Here is a 19,891-nt window from a genome sequence, read left to right on the forward strand (position 1 = left end):
TGGAAGAATATGGTGTAATAATGAAACCCCATTTTGCAATTTAGTTCAAGACCATTTCTTAAAATTTTAATCCGATAGTTGAGTTTATACGGGCTAAATTACATTGAATTTGCTACATTATGCGTACTTTTGCAATTTTAAGGGTACGGAGGAGTAGTGTTGAAGGTGCTGAGAATTTTAAAAGGTCCTTCTAATTTGGTAATTGCTTCCGTTGTCCGCACAACAACTCTTCCAGAATAAAAGGATTGTTTCCAACTAGCGGTACCATTTGGGGGCATACCCTTTAAGATTTGAGATACTTAGTTTCACCTTTGATAAAGAAACACAAAATGCCCTTAACAATTAAGGGCTAGACTTCATTGATTTCTAAAGTTTACAAGAGATATACATGAATTAAAACGAACAAATTGATTTTTCTTCGTGAATGTCATATTCCTTGCCTTTCCTTCTTGGTATTGAATATGAAGAAACAAATCTAACAGTGGTTGATATATGAAGAATATGACCTATCTAACATTAACATTGTAAAAAAAAAATGACTAAAAGCTTAATTTAGTTCTCCATATTTCTCCAATGACCTTTCTGGGAGATGGATCATCAGGTCCTTTATCGCGTTGACCAGATGTAAAATAGAACCAACCATCCCAAAATCCGACAAGAGTAGTTTTGACACGGTAAGGAAGCTTACCGATCACTGACCATTTCTGTAAAAGATGGTAAATTCAAAACAAGAACATGATCAGATACATATACACGTATAAGAACAGCCCAAGAAGTGGTAATAAAGGATTCTCACCAGTGTGTCTAGATCAAAACGAAAAATTTCTCCATTCAGGATCATCTTTTTTGTGTTGGGATGTTTGTCAGTAGTACCTCCAGCTATGATGATGGAGTGGTTAACTATAGTCCAGGCGAACTCTATATGGGAATCTGGTTTTGGCATGGGAGGCAAGTTTTTCCACTTCTTGTCGTCCAGCATTAAAACATCCGCATATACCACCTAGTACAGAAAAAAAGTGCTGCGAATAAGAGCCTCTATCTCATCAGGTTAAAACCAAGACATGCACACTACCAGTATAGCACACGATGATCTTCTCGCAGATACTTTTGTGTTCATGTGCTGCTTTCAATCTATATGACCAAAACAAAATGTATCTCGATCTACATAAGCACTACGTCCGAAATTATCATTTCCCCCTTTCATTTAGATAGTACTGCAAAAAATCCCGCATAGTTGCGACATACATTGCCATGATGTTTTTGAGAATCTGCCATTTGTTTCCTAAGATTGTATATTGGAACTCCCGCAACTAACAAGTATTACTAAAGCACAAGAAGTCAAGTATCTAGAAGTGTTGAATGAATAGTTCCTTATTCGTGACAGTCAAATGACTATCCTTCTCAAATAACAAAACTCTTGTTCAATCAATAACGTATCGGTGAAGTGGGCAATGTTTCAAGCAATGAAGCCATGTTGATAAACTAATTAATAGCTTTCAACTAGAAATGAACCTCCCAGATAACAATTCTCAAGAATGGAAACTGGGAAGTCACGGCACAACACGACAACCAGTTCCTGTTTATTAAGGCCACAACTAGTAGCAACCCAGAGACTAAAATGCCAAGTTACAGAAGCATCATTAAAAGGTGTGTTCAGTTTGGGAGAAAAAATATTTCCTGAAAAATTATTTTTCACATTTTCCGTTGTTTGGTTTGATCAGAGATTTAAAATTAAAAACTTGGGCAGAAAAGTGTAATACAAACCTTGTGCAAACATTTTTCTCTAAAATTGGAAGTAAACCAAATTTACTCTATCCTTTCATCCCTAACATCTTCATTTTCCCAAAGAGTTATCCATGGAACCAAAAAAAGAAAATTAACTATCATTTGCCTTTACCAATGGAAATACTTCTCATAGGAAAGAAGAAAACACTCCAAACCAAGAACCCCCAAGCTGAAAATGTTGAAAACTAGAAAATCAACATCACAGGTATTCCATGTGCATTCCATCAATAGAAAACTTAAAACAACAGATAAACAGTTGCTGCAAACAAAAAGCAGCGGACATAGACATGATTTCCAGATCTTGTTTGGCTAATGTAAAAATCTTACAGACCACAGAGGGTTTACAGCTACCAAAAACACAACTACTGAAAACCATTATGATCTGAAAAAGGTTCAATTAATTACCTCATGCCTGCGGGAGCACTTAAAAATTGGTGACCCGGGTTTGGCCATAAAATCACCCTCTTGACCCCCAATAACCAGTAGTTTGTCATCAACCACAACACAAGCCCTGAGAGAAGGGAAAAAGAAACATAAAGATATTTACAAACGCAAAGTAATATCATAGTTGAACACATTTACTGTAAGAAAGATGTTCGTTGATGCCGCAACACAACTGAAAGCCTAACTCAACTGCAGCATAGAGATACAGATATACAATCTACTTTTTTGTTCTTTGCTAATTGCAATTTTGGACTTGCTTGGGTTTATGTTTGAAAATTTTGAACATAATTTTCACTAACATCCATTATCATGTGGGATTTGTTAGAATCATTTAAAATTATTATAACATCAAATTGGAATAAATCTCACTGAAGATATTGATCGTCAAGAGTGCGTCTTGAATAGCATAATAATTTATCGGTTGTGAGTTAAAAAGAAGGATGTAGCTCATTTTTCAAAAGCTGACTGACAAACTGAAGTTAACAGTCCGCTCAGCTAACAAGTCATTCACTTACTTTGTCTTAAGATGAAGTAAATATCTAAATACAAAACCTATTTGTATTGACAATCTCCACCAAGGCACCAACTAATAACATCAACCAATTAGAAAATTTTAGTAAAATCAACCGATTTATGATGAGGATTAGTATAGAAATTGACTTGCTGTAATAGACATCTATTTGATCAAAAAACCAACAACAAAAAATGAATAAGCTACTTCGATAATCATTTTTCATTTTGCTGAAAAGAAATTTTCTGGCCCATGAAATGGGAATCTAGTTTTCCAGCCAATCGAATGGTATTTTACATTTATATTGTTGGGATTAAAATTTTGACATTGTTGTGGTGTATTGTTTGGTATTATGTACACAAGAAATCAAAAGCCATTTAAAACATATGCCAAATTCCATAATTTGAACCAGTCCAATTTTATAAGAGCAAGCTTGACAAGATGTAATTACAAACCTGTGAGGTCCACCACGAGGTATAGGTATTTCCGATAGCCACTCATTCTCTAATGCTTTCCCATCCTTCACCGCCAGACTCCAGTGGTCTAATTCAGGTGTGTACCGATTTATTCCACTACCTCCCATGACATGCAGCCTTCCTCTCCAAAGTTGAGTAGCTGGTGCATACCTATAAAATGATGAGTTTGTATGATTGGCTAATTGTTAAACAACTTTGACCACATGCTAAGAACACAGGGTCACAGTCAGAAAACACTATAAAGTAAAGTGTCCTTAACACTCAGATATTCAAACTTCATGTATATTCTGAGTAGATTAAAATAATACTGATGGGATCAAAGTTAAAATCTCACTTGATACACACAAATCAGTTCAGAAAATGTATTATTTGCAATCTTTTAACGTCTGAATGAAGCCCTAACTTCAACCAGGGATCTCTCAATAGTTAATTCGATATTGTGGGGTCTTTTCAGAACACCACTTAACCGGCAAAAGAAACCAAACAAAGAAGAGTGGACTACATTTCCTCATAAGGCAGTTTGGAAGTTTATCCGGAAAGATCCAAGTGCAAAATCAGAAAAATAAGTGGACCTTGAAATGGATCTCACCTAGGGACTGGCAAAGAAGGAAGGTCTTTCCATTGCTTTGTGTCAGTATCCAGCACAAAATTACGGGCTGTCGGCCCTCTGCATTGCGGACCATATTGGCCAGTGACTACATATATATATCTCCCATCAGTTACCATTCCTAAATGAGAATGAGCCATCTCCTTTGGCATCGGAAAACTTTCACCCCAAGTGTTGTCAGTGAAATTGAAGATGTCAACATGGGAATGCACCTGCAAAGCATATATTAACAGGATAAAAAGACTTATCACACTTGATCGAAAACAGAAAACTCAATCTGCAACTGTAAACCAAATTTCATAAATGATCTTTAGTATATTTAACATATCTTTCACGCAGTTGTAAACCAAATGTCAATTTCAACACAAACCCATGTTTGATTACCACACTTGTTCACCAACAGGTTTAAGTAGCACATCACAAAACAATTGTCATCATCAATAAACCATCCAATTCTATGACCCCGCGCTCCAAATTTTAGAATTTGTACGTCACGCATCAATAACTGCACTACCATCTACCAAAATTTTTCTCGTCTAGTGGATAAAGATAATCAAACATGGCACAACAGCTTATGAGAGGTTTTTGCACTCAACCTAGATGGAGGAGGTAAAAAACATTGGTATAGTCAAGAAAATATGAAATAAATTCCCTTTCTCAAAAGAATAAGTAGCTTAAATAATTGTTCCGGAGCAGTTAAAATCGGCTAAGTTTTGCTAAAATTTAGAATAATGCTTCCTTTATCAGAATGCATGACCAAAAGAACTTAAACTAATTATGTACCAATTTGTAATCCAGCTGAAAAATCATAAAAGCAGTTGAGAATAGAAAGCATTCACAGCGGCAAACACTTGATAAAGATGTAGCAATTCATAGGATCATGATAGCTACAAAACTCACAGCGTTGATATTTCCATATCCGGCAAACACATACAAAAGATTCTTTATCTGGATGGCAGCCCCGTCTAGACGAGGCACCGGAGCTGTAGGTAACTTCTCCCAATGTAGTTCAGGTCCTGGTAAGTCGGCAAAAGTAGCTGATAGAATTCTTCCCGAAGGTATATTCTTTCCCTGATCTTTGCCCTTCACCTATAGTAAGAAAATCGTTCATATAACATCTAAATCAGTTCAATTTTCTTAGTTAATTGATAAATATCCATAATGACACTAGTTTTCCCGCATTATCAATACATTCCAAAAATTCAAATGACTATGAAACATATCAATATCGGTCGCTGAAAGATCAAAGTTACAAAATGTAATAATCAAAGTTTAATGCCACCAAAAATTAATTAATTGCATCCCTATTGATCTTTACGCTTTTCGTTTTATTTCATCCCTATTGATTCTTTAAACACTTCCAACATCTCCAATTAATTACCAGAATAACAACACATGAACTAAAAATTCATAAAATCAGTCATATATGAACAAATCAAGAAGCACAATGAGTAATATTGAAAACAAAAAGAAGATATTAGGGCAAAAAATTTGGGAAAAATGAATAAAACTCATACCTTAGATTGAGAAGAGTAGCTAGAATTGGGGACATTAAGCGTGGGAGAATACGGAATGGACCAAGAATCAGTAACATAACGAAAAGCAAAAAGAGTAGAAGAAGAAGACGATGTCCATAAGAGATCTCCAACAAAAGCAGCTCCAACAAGTGCAAGTACTGATACGAAAAGTGCGAATTTCAATGAAGAATGCTTTTGATTGTGCCTTACAAATCTCATTGCCTGATGTTAACAATGGAGATTGATTGAAAGGGGAGAGAAAAATCGGCAGTAATCAGTAATCAGTGAAGTAGCTTTGATGATGATGGAAGATGATGATCCAAAGAAAGAAAGAAATAGAGAAAGCGCGGCACACAGACACGGACTTTACGGTTTTCGCTACTGGATTTGGTTGTCGGTTGTCCAACGTTTTTATTGGTGTGATAGACTATTTTTCTAAAAGACAATATATATATATATATATATATATATATATATATATATATATATATATATATATTGGCTTTCTAAGAGTTAATAGCTATTAATGCAAGTTAAAAGAGAAAAATAAAAATGTGTGTTTTTTGTTTTGAGGCCGTCTCTTTGAGTGACGGTCTCTCACAAGATGGTCTCGAGTTAATATATACTGGCCCAATTTTAACTTTTTTCAAAAAAAAAATAATTTATTATTTTTCTCTTAAAATGAGGATAGTTATCTACCAAATTAAACTTAAGTTAATTAAATTGTTAAAAAAGTATAAATATTTAAACTGCTTGTACAGGCTCGTTTCATCGTGAAACGGTTATTACAAGACTTGTTGATAACTTAAAGTCCTTTTTGTATCGGTGGAAAAACGCAATTCTCCCGTCAGACAATCTCATGTGTGAGAGTAAGACCTCATGTAAAATTGGACTTAGTTGTCCATTTAGCAAAATAAAAGAAAAAACTGCTTCTTTAATTCTTCCTCATCACACCGGTCCTCCTTTCTTCTCAATCGTCTTTTTTTATCGTCTATGTGTATATCCATTTGCTTGATTAAACAAGATTGAATTTCTTTCATAATATTCAGATTTTATTTTGTGGATGTGCATGGGATAGTCATGGTTTTGTACCAAAGACAACGATGATAATGATGATAATGAGTATGGTGATGGAGATGATGGAATGTCTCCAACTGATGTATCTACTTTTGCCTCCATCTCCATGTAGCACTAGTGCACTGCGACTTCGAACTTTTTTTCATGACACTGCAACTATCTCATTTTAATTGGATACATTTCAATTATTTTTTTTTACTTTACATTTCAATTATTTAAATGCAGCAGTTATATATATAAGTATTAAATTAGGCAATTTAAGCTTTGAAATTGGTATTTTAAAGCTTAAAATTGGCTATTTAAAGCTTAGAGTTGACATTTTAAGATTTGGAGTAACTTAAGTATTAGATTAGGCAATTTAAGCTTGGGATAGACATTTTAAAGATTAAATTAACAATTTAAGGCTTGGTGTTGACATTTTAAGTTTGAGAGTAGGCAAGTGTAATTAGTGGAATGGGCATTTTAAGACTTAAAAAGGCCTTTAAAACTTTATAGTAGAAAGTCAAACTTTATTCTTTAGGAAAATAAAGGTTAAGCCTTAAAATTGACATTTTATTCTTTAGAATATGCGTAAAAACTATAAAATATGATGTGAAAATCCAATCTTTATTAAAAAAAAGAAAGTTAAGGCTTTGAATGAGGGTTTTAATTATTGGAATGAACATTTTAAGTCTTGGACTAGAGATTTAAACTTTGAAGAAGGATACTAAACTTAAGCCTTTTGGAAAAGGAAGGTTATGGCTTAGAATGAAGAGTTTAATCCTTAAATGGACATTTTAAGCTTTGAAATATACTCCCTTTGTCCTTACGAGAATGCACCCAATACTTTTTAGTGAAATTTATTGAGATGAAGAATTGGGTTGGAGAATAAGACAAAAAAATAAATGATGTTTAAAAAGAGTGGTTAAGATGGAGAAAGATAATAAGTTTGTGAGTGAGATTAAAAGAAAAAATGTGAAATTATTGGAAAAAAAGGGTGCAAAAATATGACTAGGACAAACTAATATAAAAAGTGGTGCAAATTAAAAAGGTCCAAAGCAGCGCATTTTAAGACTTGGAATAGACATTTAAATCTATATAGTAGGATGTTGAACTTAAACCTTGAAATGTTCATTTTATACGTAAAATGAACATTTTTAATCATTGGGATGAACATCATAAGCTTTGGAATAGACATTGAAAACTTTAAAGAATGATGTTAATAAAATTAAAAATTGTTGGGATGGAATTTTTGGTTGGCAGCATAAGTACAATCGCCGCACAAGAGATTTGCTCGTGCAAAAATTCAAAAAAATAGATAATGTGGTATTCTATAGTGAAGTGGGCAATATATATATATATATATATATATATATATATATATATATATATATATATATATATATATATATATATATATATATATATATATAATATCCTTTTATGAAAAATATATCGCTTGTAAAATAGATCTTAACGCAAGCTTTTTAACATTTTTAAACTCAAATTAGGATAGAAACTCGTGTAACGTGGTATTCAAAAAAGAGTGTGTTGCTACTCAATCCGAAACGATGCCACCTGATGAAGTAGCAACCCTCAGAGTAGAAATTACGAAGGATGTTCTCGCCAAAGTGACACTCGTGTTGCAGAAGATGGGAGCACCCACTGTAGACTTGGCAAATCTGATTGTCGAGGATCAACAAAGTCAACATGGGGATCCTAACGCTTCAGTCGAGCCAACACCCGAGCCCATTACCCCCGTAGCACCCAATTCCATTACTACCCCCGAAGGGCAAAATCCTACACCGAAGACCATGAACTCCATTGCTCAAAATCCGGAGCCAACTCCCGAGCCAGTGGTAAAGGTACATAGTTTTTAAATATATAAGCACTTATTAATTTAAATTTCAACGTGTTTTAATATTTTATTATGATGCTTATTATACTAAACGACACAATTTTCAGGAGGCGACTCCTTGTTCTCTTTTGCTGCCTCAGTTAGCTAATGACGACGACTTAACTGAGGTTGCCTGTTACAAGTGGCCACATCAGTGTGACCGTAGAAACTATTCTAAAGGGGTTTGAAGATTTCCCACTCCCGGTTCCAATGCCAGAATGGATCATTGAGAAACTATCAAACGCCCTAGGTAGTTTCGTCACATGGCCATATGCTTGGGTCCGATTCACTACTATGGTAATAATCATTTGTATCTTATTTATTTTTATTTTTTTTAATTGCATGCTTACACTAATTTAATTGTATAAATTGAAATAGCAAAAGAGTCCAAAGGGCTCTAAGAGAGAGATCGGTTCCTCATCAAAGGTGTCGACTGGGTCAAAGTCGATGGCACTCACTCTAATTTTGACTGATACGGAGCTAAAAGATCTCTCTCAAGATTGCAAATGGCTGCACACATGTACATCTCGCATGCGTGAGGAGGACCCAATCGTTCTAACCCTGCAGAAGGAACAATTCTACTTTGTTGAGAGCCCTTTTGTCATTATTAGTCCTAGTGACATTGGGCAATTTTTGAGAGGAGAAATGTTGAATGTAGCTCTTATCTATGTCTACATGAGGTGATGTTCATTATCTTACAATTTAGGCATTATTGTTTAATTGTTTTAATAACCAAATAACTGACAAAATTTTCTTATTCATGAATTTAGTGCGGCTTACGAGGAGCTAAATTCTTGCGAACCTCCAATAAAAATTTGATGATTTTGTCCTGAGTCGATTTCAGGTATTAAAAGCGTAAATGATCTAGATGACGTCAAAGCATACATTGGGAATGTTTTGAATAATTCCCTTGCATCTAAACACACGTTCATTTTGGCTCCATATGTGGAACAGTAAGTTTTATTTTTGAAATTGAACATATCTTTTGATTTTTAAGTTCACATAATCTCTAATTTGTTGATTTTAAATTTGCATTTGTAGTTTGCATTGGATATTTTTGGTCATATATATCCTTTGACGAATACTATGCACGTTTTCGACTCATTATAAAAAGCTCAAATCCCGCCTCGCAACACAAAATTCAAAGCCTTGTTGAATGCGTACGTAATTTTATAAATTTTACCAATTTCATTTAATTAAGTGTTATAATATATATATATATATATATATATATATATATATATATATATATATATATATATATATATATATATATATATATATATATATATATATATATATATATATATATATATATATATATATATATATATATATATATATATATATATATATATATATATATATATATGTTATATGCTGCGGGCCACCTAAAATCGCAGCATATAGTTTACACTATATGTTGCGGTTTTGGGGAGGCCCGCAGCATATAATGCACTTTTCTGCTGCGATTTTAAACCGCAGCATTTAAAGTAGGCCATCTGCTGCCATCACTAATGCTTGGGGCCAAAACCGCAGCATATTATGGCCAAAAAACCGCAGCAAATGAGGTTTTTTCCACTAGTGTTAAGTTGAGTGGGTGTAGATGCCATCGGATGTAAACAAAGTGTGGTTGTCGATTGGTGTCGAGCTTACGTCCCCTGAGAATCTACTTGTATGGAGTAGCTTGGAATATCATCTAGAGGTAATGATCAAAGTAGATGCTCATAACAAATGGTGACCATCGCACTCTCGCACTTCATCTTTAATTCATTCGATTGGTAAGGACATATATGTCGTTGTGAGTGCATGAAGTCATGAATCTGCATTATAACATGCAATGGCATGCTAGACATAATGTAATTCAGAGGGAGTGGCGACTTTAGCCAATATGGAAATTCGCTGATCACACCTCAATCTAACGTTATCCAACTCAATCGATGAATACCATATAAACCAGCCTTACGCTCATATCTTATAACAAAGGCTGACCATCGCACTCTCGCACTTCATCTCCAATTGATTCGACCGGCAAGGACATATACGTCGCTGTGAGTGCATGAAGTCATGGATTTGCATCATAACATGCAATAGCATGCTAGACATAATGTAATTCAGAGGGAATGGCGGTTTTGGTCGATATGCTCGGCCAATGGTCACACCTCAATCCAACGTTATCCAAATCAACTGATGAATACCATATAAACCAGCCTTACGCACATACCTTAAAACCCTATCGCCTAATGGGCATCTCATGATTACCGCACTATGATGACAACTTTAAAGCAATGTGTCAAGAGTTAAGTTGATCAGTCCATATAAAATGAGAACCACATGCATGCTGAGAAACTTACGTTGAAGGGTTTACGAAATCAAATTTCTCTATCCTTTTTAGTTACATTAGGGTTGAAATTTTTAAGGTACAATATAAAGTTTACAATACCAGAACTAGCATCAAACACAAAGAATTAGGTAAAATGCACTAAGTCTAATTATGTTCGACACTAGCACTATATTTGGATATTTAATTAGAAGAGAAAAGAAAAGAATGGGAGGGGAGGGGAAAGGGAAAGAAGGGAAAGGAAGGGGGGGGGGGGAAGAGAGAAAAAAGCTCTCTTATTTGTTTAGAAAGGAAAAAAAAAAGAAAATTTCATTTTTCTTTCAAATCTTTTCAGTTTCTTTATGAAGAGATTTTATTGTTAATAAAATTAAGGAACTTAATATCATCCCTTCAAACCCTCTCCTTTCTTTTTGCTATTCAAACAAGGAGATCAACATTCCACCAAATCCTTCCCTTCTTCTCCTCTCCTCATAGTCTTCAATTGTATAAGAATTTTTAGTTTTATTTGCAACAATTCTAGTTTAAAGGAAGTCGTTGTTTTTGGCAACGACTTTAACCTTTAGTTAAACAACTTTGAAATCCACTTAACAGCTCATATAAATTTAAAATCACTATATTTATTAGACATTTATTTTGAAAATTAATTTCTTTATATTTATTTTGAATTTTTTTTATCCTAAATGTTTATTTTGTTAATCCGGCCTAAATTTTCACATAAATTAATCCGAATTAATTTATAAATTAGAGTCATCCGGTTAAGACTTAGGTGCACATAATAAAACGAAAACAAAATAAATCTGGAACTCACCCCTTTGAGACAAGGATGAAAATTGAAAACCAAACCCAATGTTCATTGTTCATCGTCTAGACATTTGATTCCTCTTTGATTAGTAACAATAAATTTCCCAAATCACATCCTTCCAATGCGGGGATAATTAATCAAACTATTTCATCATAATCAATCCCTTTATTTCCCAATCGAATAGAGATCACTTTTTTATTCCAATTGGAAGGATAAATTATGTATCAATGGCGGAAATTTGAGTTCTTTGAGGAGAAATATGAAGGGAAATTCAAAGTACCTGAGGAAATTACTGGGGAGATTATGTGTTGTTCTTGTGGACGAGGCAAAGTTTCTATCGGATGTGATGATGGGACTGTTAGTATCCTTGATCGAGGTCTCAAGTTCAATTATGCTTTTCTTGCTCATTCTTCTTCTGTGTTTTTTCTCCAACAGCTCAAGGTTTAATCTACTTCTCTCTAACAAATTTTGGTTTATTTTGATCTGGGTTTTGCTTTGAGTTTAGGGTAATTAGTAATTTTTGAATCTTCATTGTGATTGATTTGTTATTTTTGTTGTTTGTATAATATTGAATTATACCTATTTTCTTGGTTTTGTGGTTGTGGCCTTTTTGGGACTTCACAGTCTTGGATGATCTTATTCTAAGATTCCCAAGCTCTAGAATTTGGTTCAATTTGATATGGGTTTTTTGATTTAACTTCAACATACTGAAAAATAATCCAGATGCTAACTTTCTTACCTTTGGGTTTGATAGCTGCTGAGAAAGTGTTTTGGGCTGTTGGGTGATGAAGAGATGCAATGTATTAGTTATCTATTGTAATGGGTAGCATTAGCAAACTTCTGCTAGTGACAATTCACATAAATAAAAATAGCACAAGGTTTGATGAGCCATTTTACTTTCGTCCATCTTAATTTGAAACCCAAGAACTCTAGATCTTTGTGTCCATTGGAAATGGACATATTTTATCTTACTTACAATGGCAAAATGGGGTGGTGGATTTTGAAGTTTGATTACCTATTGATCTGTCGAAGTAATACTAGTGACAATTTCTGTGTCAAAGGGTTTTGTTTCATTGGAAAGGTTTTTTTTATTCATATATGTATTCCACGACTGAATCATGCCTCGGATTGATTCTTGTTCTAGAGACTCATGTTTGTTGTAGCAATTGTTTTGAGTTGCTGAACTCTAGTCATATCGAAGTAGGTGACGCTCCAAGAATCTTGGTTTAGCCTAGTATTGAGGGCTTTTCCTTTCATCCTTGTGACAGGGTTTGATTCTCACTACGTACAAAAAGGATACCCCTTCTTTCTTGTTTGTAGGTTTAAAAAAGTAGGTGACACCTCATGGGTTAGTTTACTTGGCTAAAGTAGTACTTCGTAAAATGATTCAATAAAGATGGGACATGAGCCATCTTAACAATTAACATTTTGATCTTTATTTCCACTCATGTTGCTTGAAGTGGCTATAACCTTCTGCAATGGCTTTATTTCATCTCTTAAAAAAATGACCTTCATTCATTGCACCTAGTACCTTATTTAATTTTCATTCACCGGGAGACAGAACACAGAACAAAACTATTGAGTTTCAGTAATTTAGCTTATGGAAATTGTCAAATCAGTTGGGAAATGATTGTGATGAAGAATCTCCATTCCCTTATTTTCTAAAATAGTAGGATGGTTTCAGAATTTTTGTTTGGCCACAGATTATGAAGTGGTGATTTCTGGCTGTTATTCCCTCACCATTTCCTTGCTTTTAAGTTTCTTCTCCATAGATTGGCTAGGAGGGGTTCAAGGTTCACAATTGATCAAGTGCAACATTCCTCTGTAAGCCATAACCTTGCTTATTACTTAACTACTTATTACTTAACCAGTCCACCGAGTATGAATGTAATTTCGGTATCCTGTTTTACATCTGCAGTATATTAATTACCTGGCCATTTGATGAGGACTAATATACATCCTATTTAGGCTCTTAATCTTTCGCTAGTACTTGTTTGCACACTTTATCAACTCAGTGGAAACTGTTTAAATTACTCATGTCCTTATTTTTCCATTTTATTTCCCTTTATTGATAAGGTAGCTAATCATTTATTTGTTCAGAATGGCATCCCCCTAGCCTACTAAGACATCTTTCATCAGCAGCATTCATTTGATGTTCATGAGTTCATCAAGAGAATTTTGGAAGTGAATGAAAGATTGAAAATAAAGTTGGAGATGCTTGTTTTGTGTTTGTTTTGTTTTGGGATTAAGACTTTGGCGTTGTTGTGAGGATTGGCTTACTTTTTTGCATCCATGTGCCTTTAATGTGGATCAATACTGTAAATTCTGCTTGATAAGTATTGACCATCACTTCATTAGTGATGCTCCTGAATCATTTTGGAGGTTTATGCTAGTTAATGTTTTGTTATCCTGTTTGAACAGCAACGCAATTATCTTCTTACTATTGGTGAAGACGAACAAGTATCTCCCCAGTCGTCAGCTATGTGCCTGAAAGTTTTCGACCTGGATAAGACACAAATGGAGGGTACAAGCACAAGTGCAGCTGTTCCTGATTGTGTCCAAATATTACGTATTTTCACTAACCAGTTCCCTGAAGCAAAGGTATGGGGCGCTCACTTTCTAGTTTGTTTTCACTCTTTTCCTGTTAATTGTGCTTACCTTTGATGCTATCAAGTCTATGTTTTTTATATGTTTAGTCTTGAATCGTTGTTCCTGTTGTCTAATTTGTATCCTTTAAACCATTAATTCTATCAAATAAATTCTTATGTCTCTTAATGCAGATTACGTCCTTTTTAGTGCTAGAAGAAGCCCCTCCAATACTTTTCATAGCGATTGGATTGGAAAATGGCAGCATCTACTGTATCAAAGGTGACATTGCACGTGAACGGATTACCCGATTCACGCTTAGGGTGGAAAATGCCTCATCGGGTAATGCTGCTATTACTGGATTTGGATTTAGAAGTGATGGTTCAGCCATGCAACTCTTTGCAGTAACCCCATCTTCTGTTAGTGTGTTCAACCTCCAATTCCAACCTGCGAAAAGGCAAACCTTAGATCAGATTGGTTGTGATTCAAAAAGTGTTGCGATGAGTGATCGCTCGGTATGCTGTTATAAATTGTTCTATATTTCATTTGGCTTTAGACAATTTTTCCTCTCACGCCATGTCTTTAATCGCTGAATAACACATGCCAATAATCCAACTGTATTCAGGAGCTGATAATTGGTAGGCCTGAAGCTGTGTATTTTTACGAAGATGATGGGCGTGGTCCTTGTTGGGCATTTGAAGGAGAGAAGAAGTTTCTTGGATGGTTCCGTGGATATCTTTTATGTGTGATCGCCGATCAAAGAACTTTTAAGAATACATTTAATATTTACGACCTAAAGAACCACTTGATAGCACATAGTGCTCCAGTTAATGAGGTTTCACATATGCTCTGTGAATGGGGCAACATAATCCTCATCATGGCTGATAAATCCGCAGTTTGTGTTGGAGAGAAGGATATGGAAAGCAAATTAGATGTGCTTTTCAAGAAAAATCTCTATTCTGTGGCTATCAATCTTGTTCAAACTCAGCAAGCCGATGCTGTAGCTACTGCCGAAGTGCTTAGAAAGTATGGTGATCACCTATACAGCAAGCAGGAGTATGACGAGGCTATGGCTCAGTATATCCTCACGATTGGTCACCTTGAACCATCATACGTGATTCAGAAATTCTTGGATGCTCAGAGAATCCACAATCTGACCAATTACTTGGAAAATTTACACGAAAAGGGCCTCGCATCAAAAGATCATACGACTCTCTTGTTGAACTGTTATACAAAGTTAAAGGATGTCGATAAATTGAATTATTTTATTAAAAGTGAGGATGATGGGGAACATAAGTTTGATGTCGAGACTGTGATACGAGTCTGCCGTGCTGCAAATTATCACGAACATGCGATGTATGTTGCTAAAAAGGCGGGTAGGCATGAGTTATACCTGAAAATTCTGCTAGAAGATCTTGGTAGATATGATGAAGCCTTGCAGTATATTTCAAGACTTGATCCAAGCCAAGCCGGGGTGACGATTAAGGAGTATGGCAAAATCCTCATAGAGCACAAATCTCGAGAGACCATACTAATACTCCTGAAGCTCTGTACTGAGGAGGGAAAACCCGCCAAGAAGGGTTCTTTATCGATGTTGCCATCTCCTGTTGATTTCATCAACATTTTTGTACATCACCCCAAATCTTTAATGGATTTCCTCGAGAAATACACTGATAAAGTGAAGGACACACCTGCGCAGGTCGAAATTCACAATACCCTGCTGGAGTTATATCTGTCCTATGATTTGACCTTCCCGTCGATGTCACAGTATAGCTTAAACGGAGATGTCAATGATAAAGAAAGAATATCATCTGAGGTTGCGTCGTTGTCAAAATCTTCGTCAAACGGGAAAGTATCGTTCGATGATGATAAGAGTCGTTCTATAAGACGTGAGAAAGGGCTGCGCTTGCTTAGAAGTGGGTGGTCATCTGACCAGGAAAATCCACTTTACAATGTTGATCTTGTTATTATCCTGTGTGAAATGAATGCATTTCGAGAAGGGCTTTTGTTCCTTTACGAGAAAATGAAATTGTACAAGGAGGTGATTGCGTGCTACATGCAGGCCCATGATCACGAGGGATTGATTGCGTGCTGCAAGAGGCTGGGAGATTCAGGTAAGGGTGGAGATCCCACTCTTTGGGCTGACCTTTTAAAATATTTTGGTGAACTTGGAGAAGATTGCACCAGAGAAGTTAAAGAGGTCTTGAAATATATCGAGCGAGACGACATTTTGCCACCTATCATTGTTGTTCAAACATTGTCCCAGAATCCATGTCTTACTCTATCCGTAATAAAGGACTATATCGCTCGGAAACTTGAACAGGAGTCAAAGCTTATTGAAGAGGATAGGCAGGCAGTTGAGAAGTATCAGGTAAACTATAGTCGGTTTTTTTTGTCATTTGTATTTTTGCCCAATTTTATTATATTTAGTGTAGAAACTCCTGCAATACACGGTTTTTTAGCATTGATATATATAAACATATAATATTGAAAAAATAAAGTCAGAGATATTATGCAGTAGAAACACTCAATTTTAATAGCCATACTCTATACTGTAATTTTGGAAAATGTCAACTATATTATGCAGTATATGTTCTCTAATTTTTACTCAATTTAATTATAAATAAATGTTAGTCAAAGATACTTTAATAGTAGAGATATTGGTCTATAGATTAAATGCCATGTCATTTTTCTTTAGTTAATAAATGAGTTTCATTTTGCAAACTCTTTTAATTGTGACATTTTGGAATTTTTCAAGCTTTTTTAGTATATGTATGGTTACTTATTGCGTTCTAACTTTCACCAATTATAAATACATCTCTAAAACCCATTGTTCTTTTTTCGTTTATCTGCTTTTTTAGTTGTGAGTAACCTTATTAACTTATTTTTGGGAATCTAGAGAAAAATAGAATGGATTTTTTCAATGCATCTGCTTTAAGTTAGAATAATGCTTTACTTGGTCAATATGCATCTGTGGACGTATGGATGAATATGCGTACATGACGACATTTTATGTATGGACTTGCATTTTTTTGTTATTATTGCAAATTTATAAGCCCGAAACTAGATCATTTTTGATTTTGTTACTTCAACTTTAAGGGAAACAACTGAAGTAGTGAAAATCGAAAACCAAACTAAGATATACATATTATGGCAAAAGGTATACATACTATCTTGTAGGGTGTACATGTTTTTGTGGAGAAAAAATTCATATTATTTACAGAATGACATCTGAATATGTGCACTTCTTAGAAAATGTACAATTATTTACAAAATTGCCACCGGAATATGTACACCTGTTTTCATTTTTGTGGTTGAAGCTTGTAATTGATATTCCATGCTAGAAGAGCCGATATATGTTACCATAAATACTTTTGCAGGAGGATACTTCGGTAATGAGGAAAGAAATTGAGGATTTGAGGACAAATGCAAGAATCTTTCAGCTAAGCAAATGTACTGCGTGCACCTTCACTCTCGATCTTCCAGCGGTCCATTTTATGTGCATGCACTCGTATCATTTACATTGCCTTGGCGACAATGAAAAGGAGTGTCCTGTATGTGCTCCAGAGTACAGGTCCGTGCTGGACATGAAGAGAAACCTAGAACAGAATTCTAGAGACCAAGATCAGTTTTTTCAGAAAGTTAGGAACTCCAAAGATGGATTCTCTGTTATTGCTGATTATTTCGGAAAAGGGATAATCAGCAAAACCAAACCCGATGAAAATAATTCTTCAACTAGCGGATTTTGAGGGTGTGTTGATTGGTACTTTAGTTTTTGACTTGTTTTCATAAAACCTTATTGGTTACCCCCAATCACCAGAGGACTGGACCAGACTGGGCCGGATCGGATTACATTGATGTCTTTTGGGATTGTATACAGTAACAAAGTTGGATTTCACTTCCCGATTTGTGATTTTTTCAATGCTCAGCTCACCAACATCTTGAACTTGATTTCTGAAGGGATGTTCGGCTTACTTGGAGATTTTTGTTTGCTGATTTGTCGAGGATTGAACATCGGTGCATTTTTGAGTGTACTTGTTCTTGCATATTTGCGCGCGTCTGTTACTGTTAATCGAATGTATGTATTATACTTTTCACCTGGTGTTTTCCTTTTTTATTTACTCCTATGTGTTGAATGTACAATCATACAATAGATGATACCCTGAAGCTGCTTCAGTGGTAATTTTTGGGAGTGTTATTATATATCTCATTCATGAGCTTCTTGACGTGAAATAATTTGTGAAAAACTCTCATATTTCTAGTTTTTGGAATTTTGGGCAAGTTTTATTTTTAATGGTACAAAGTTGCAACATGAGTCATGGAAGAAGTATGTTAAGCACTTCATATTGAGTAGAAAGAAAAACTAAAATGGAGGAAAAAATAAAGTAGAGATGTAGACAGAAAGCAATTTACAAGCAATTAATTTTCGTTATTTATTGTATTTTTATTATAGGGTAGGCTGGAAGGGGGATGACCGAGTGTTAATCGAACTGAAACCCTTTTTTGTAAAGTGCTATCGGCTCGTTTGGTAGATGGTATTAAACGATGGTAATGAAAATGAAAACTAGTGTAATTTTGGTTGAAAAATCTCTTTTTACTTTAATGGTCATGCTTGTCCAACTTCAATCATCTTTTTTTCTTTATAAATTTTATTCCAATGCATTACCATTGAGAGAGGTGGTATTAGATGGTATGGAAATTTATAAACAAAAACTTTTTTATGATCAAAGTTTCATTACCATGGGAATGTACCACCATTTAACGAATTTTAGAAAAATTTGAGCGAAAAAATAAAAAAAATTAAGCAAATAAGCGAAAATCTAAAGTTTTCCCAAAAGTAAGCGTCCGAACCCCAAAGCTGTGCTTTGGAGCTGTTCGCAGTTACTAACTGCGAACAGCTATAAAAGACAAAAGAGCTGTTCGCAGTTACTAACTGCGAACAGACCTGATATACAAATTCAGATCAGTTTCTGTTTTTCGCAAAATCCCATTTCTCAAACCCTACCTCTCTCGACATTTCCACCTTCTCCCTCTAAAACCTTTGATTCATTCCATCAAATCGTGCAATCCTCTTTCAATTTGGCACTTCAAAATTAGTGTGGGATACTATAGCTTGCGCAAAGGTAAATTTTTTTGTGTATTTTTGGTGTATATTTGGATTTTAGGGTTTTAACCAAATTTGTTTATTTTTTCAAATGTAGGTTTGTAGTTGTTAAATCAAGACTAATCTTAATCATCCATAAGCATTGAAGGTAATTTCTAATTGTTTTTATAGCTTTATGTTGGATAGTCTATCTGCCAGAGCGTCACGCGAACGCCTCTTTCTATCGTAGGAGGCGAAGGAGACCAACTCAGTTGGATAAGGTAGATGAGGGTTCGTGAGCGTTAACGATTACCTTTTGTGTATTTGGTTCGACTATGTACATATATATATATATATATATATATATATATATATATATATATATATATATATATTTTAATTGACTTGTATATTTCAAACATTTGTGTATATTTTGTTGTATATACATGTTTAATTACTTTATCATAAGCCCCAAACTTTGACTTATGAATGATCGGAGTTTTGGCGATGAATCATGCCGCCTTAAAAATACATCGACTTGTAATTACCTATTCTAATGTCTCTAGTGCAATTACAACAAACAACTCAAAAATAAAGGGAAAAAAAAAAATTAATTAGTTGTCCGCAGTTAGTAACTGTGAACAGATATAAAAGACAAAACAGACTGTTCGCAGTTACTAACTGCGAACAGCTTTTTTGTCTTTTATAGCTGTTCGCAGTTAGTAACTGCGAACAACTCTTTTGTCTTTTATAGCTGTTCGCAGTTACTAACTGCGAACAGCTCCA

General features: G+C 34.7%; 2 protein-coding genes across 2 annotated transcripts; one reads left to right on the forward strand and one right to left on the reverse strand.

Annotated features, from left to right (window-relative positions):
• Positions 1-310: 310 nt before the first annotated feature.
• LOC130827876 (kelch repeat-containing protein At3g27220) lies at positions 311-5,760 on the reverse strand. Its single transcript, XM_057693755.1, has 7 exons — positions 5,341-5,760; positions 4,724-4,912; positions 3,806-4,035; positions 3,196-3,366; positions 2,191-2,296; positions 797-1,000; positions 311-704 (listed from the first exon to the last, which is right to left on the reverse strand). The coding sequence occupies exons 1-7, from the start codon at positions 5,557-5,559 to the stop codon at positions 540-542; spliced, it is 1,284 nt and encodes a 427-aa protein (XP_057549738.1). The 5' UTR covers positions 5,560-5,760; the 3' UTR covers positions 311-539.
• Positions 5,761-11,401: 5,641 nt separating this feature from the next.
• On the forward strand, positions 11,402-18,258 carry LOC130827877 (vacuolar protein-sorting-associated protein 11 homolog). Its single transcript, XM_057693758.1, has 5 exons — positions 11,402-11,877; positions 13,858-14,037; positions 14,217-14,537; positions 14,648-16,393; positions 17,403-18,258. Exons 1-5 carry the CDS (start codon positions 11,656-11,658, stop codon positions 17,769-17,771), a joined length of 2,838 nt encoding a protein of 945 aa, XP_057549741.1. The 5' UTR covers positions 11,402-11,655; the 3' UTR covers positions 17,772-18,258.
• Positions 18,259-19,891: the final 1,633 nt, after the last annotated feature.

Source organism: Amaranthus tricolor, chromosome 11 (assembly GCF_026212465.1).
Source record: "Amaranthus tricolor cultivar Red isolate AtriRed21 chromosome 11, ASM2621246v1, whole genome shotgun sequence".
Taxonomy (NCBI): domain Eukaryota; kingdom Viridiplantae; phylum Streptophyta; class Magnoliopsida; order Caryophyllales; family Amaranthaceae; genus Amaranthus; species Amaranthus tricolor.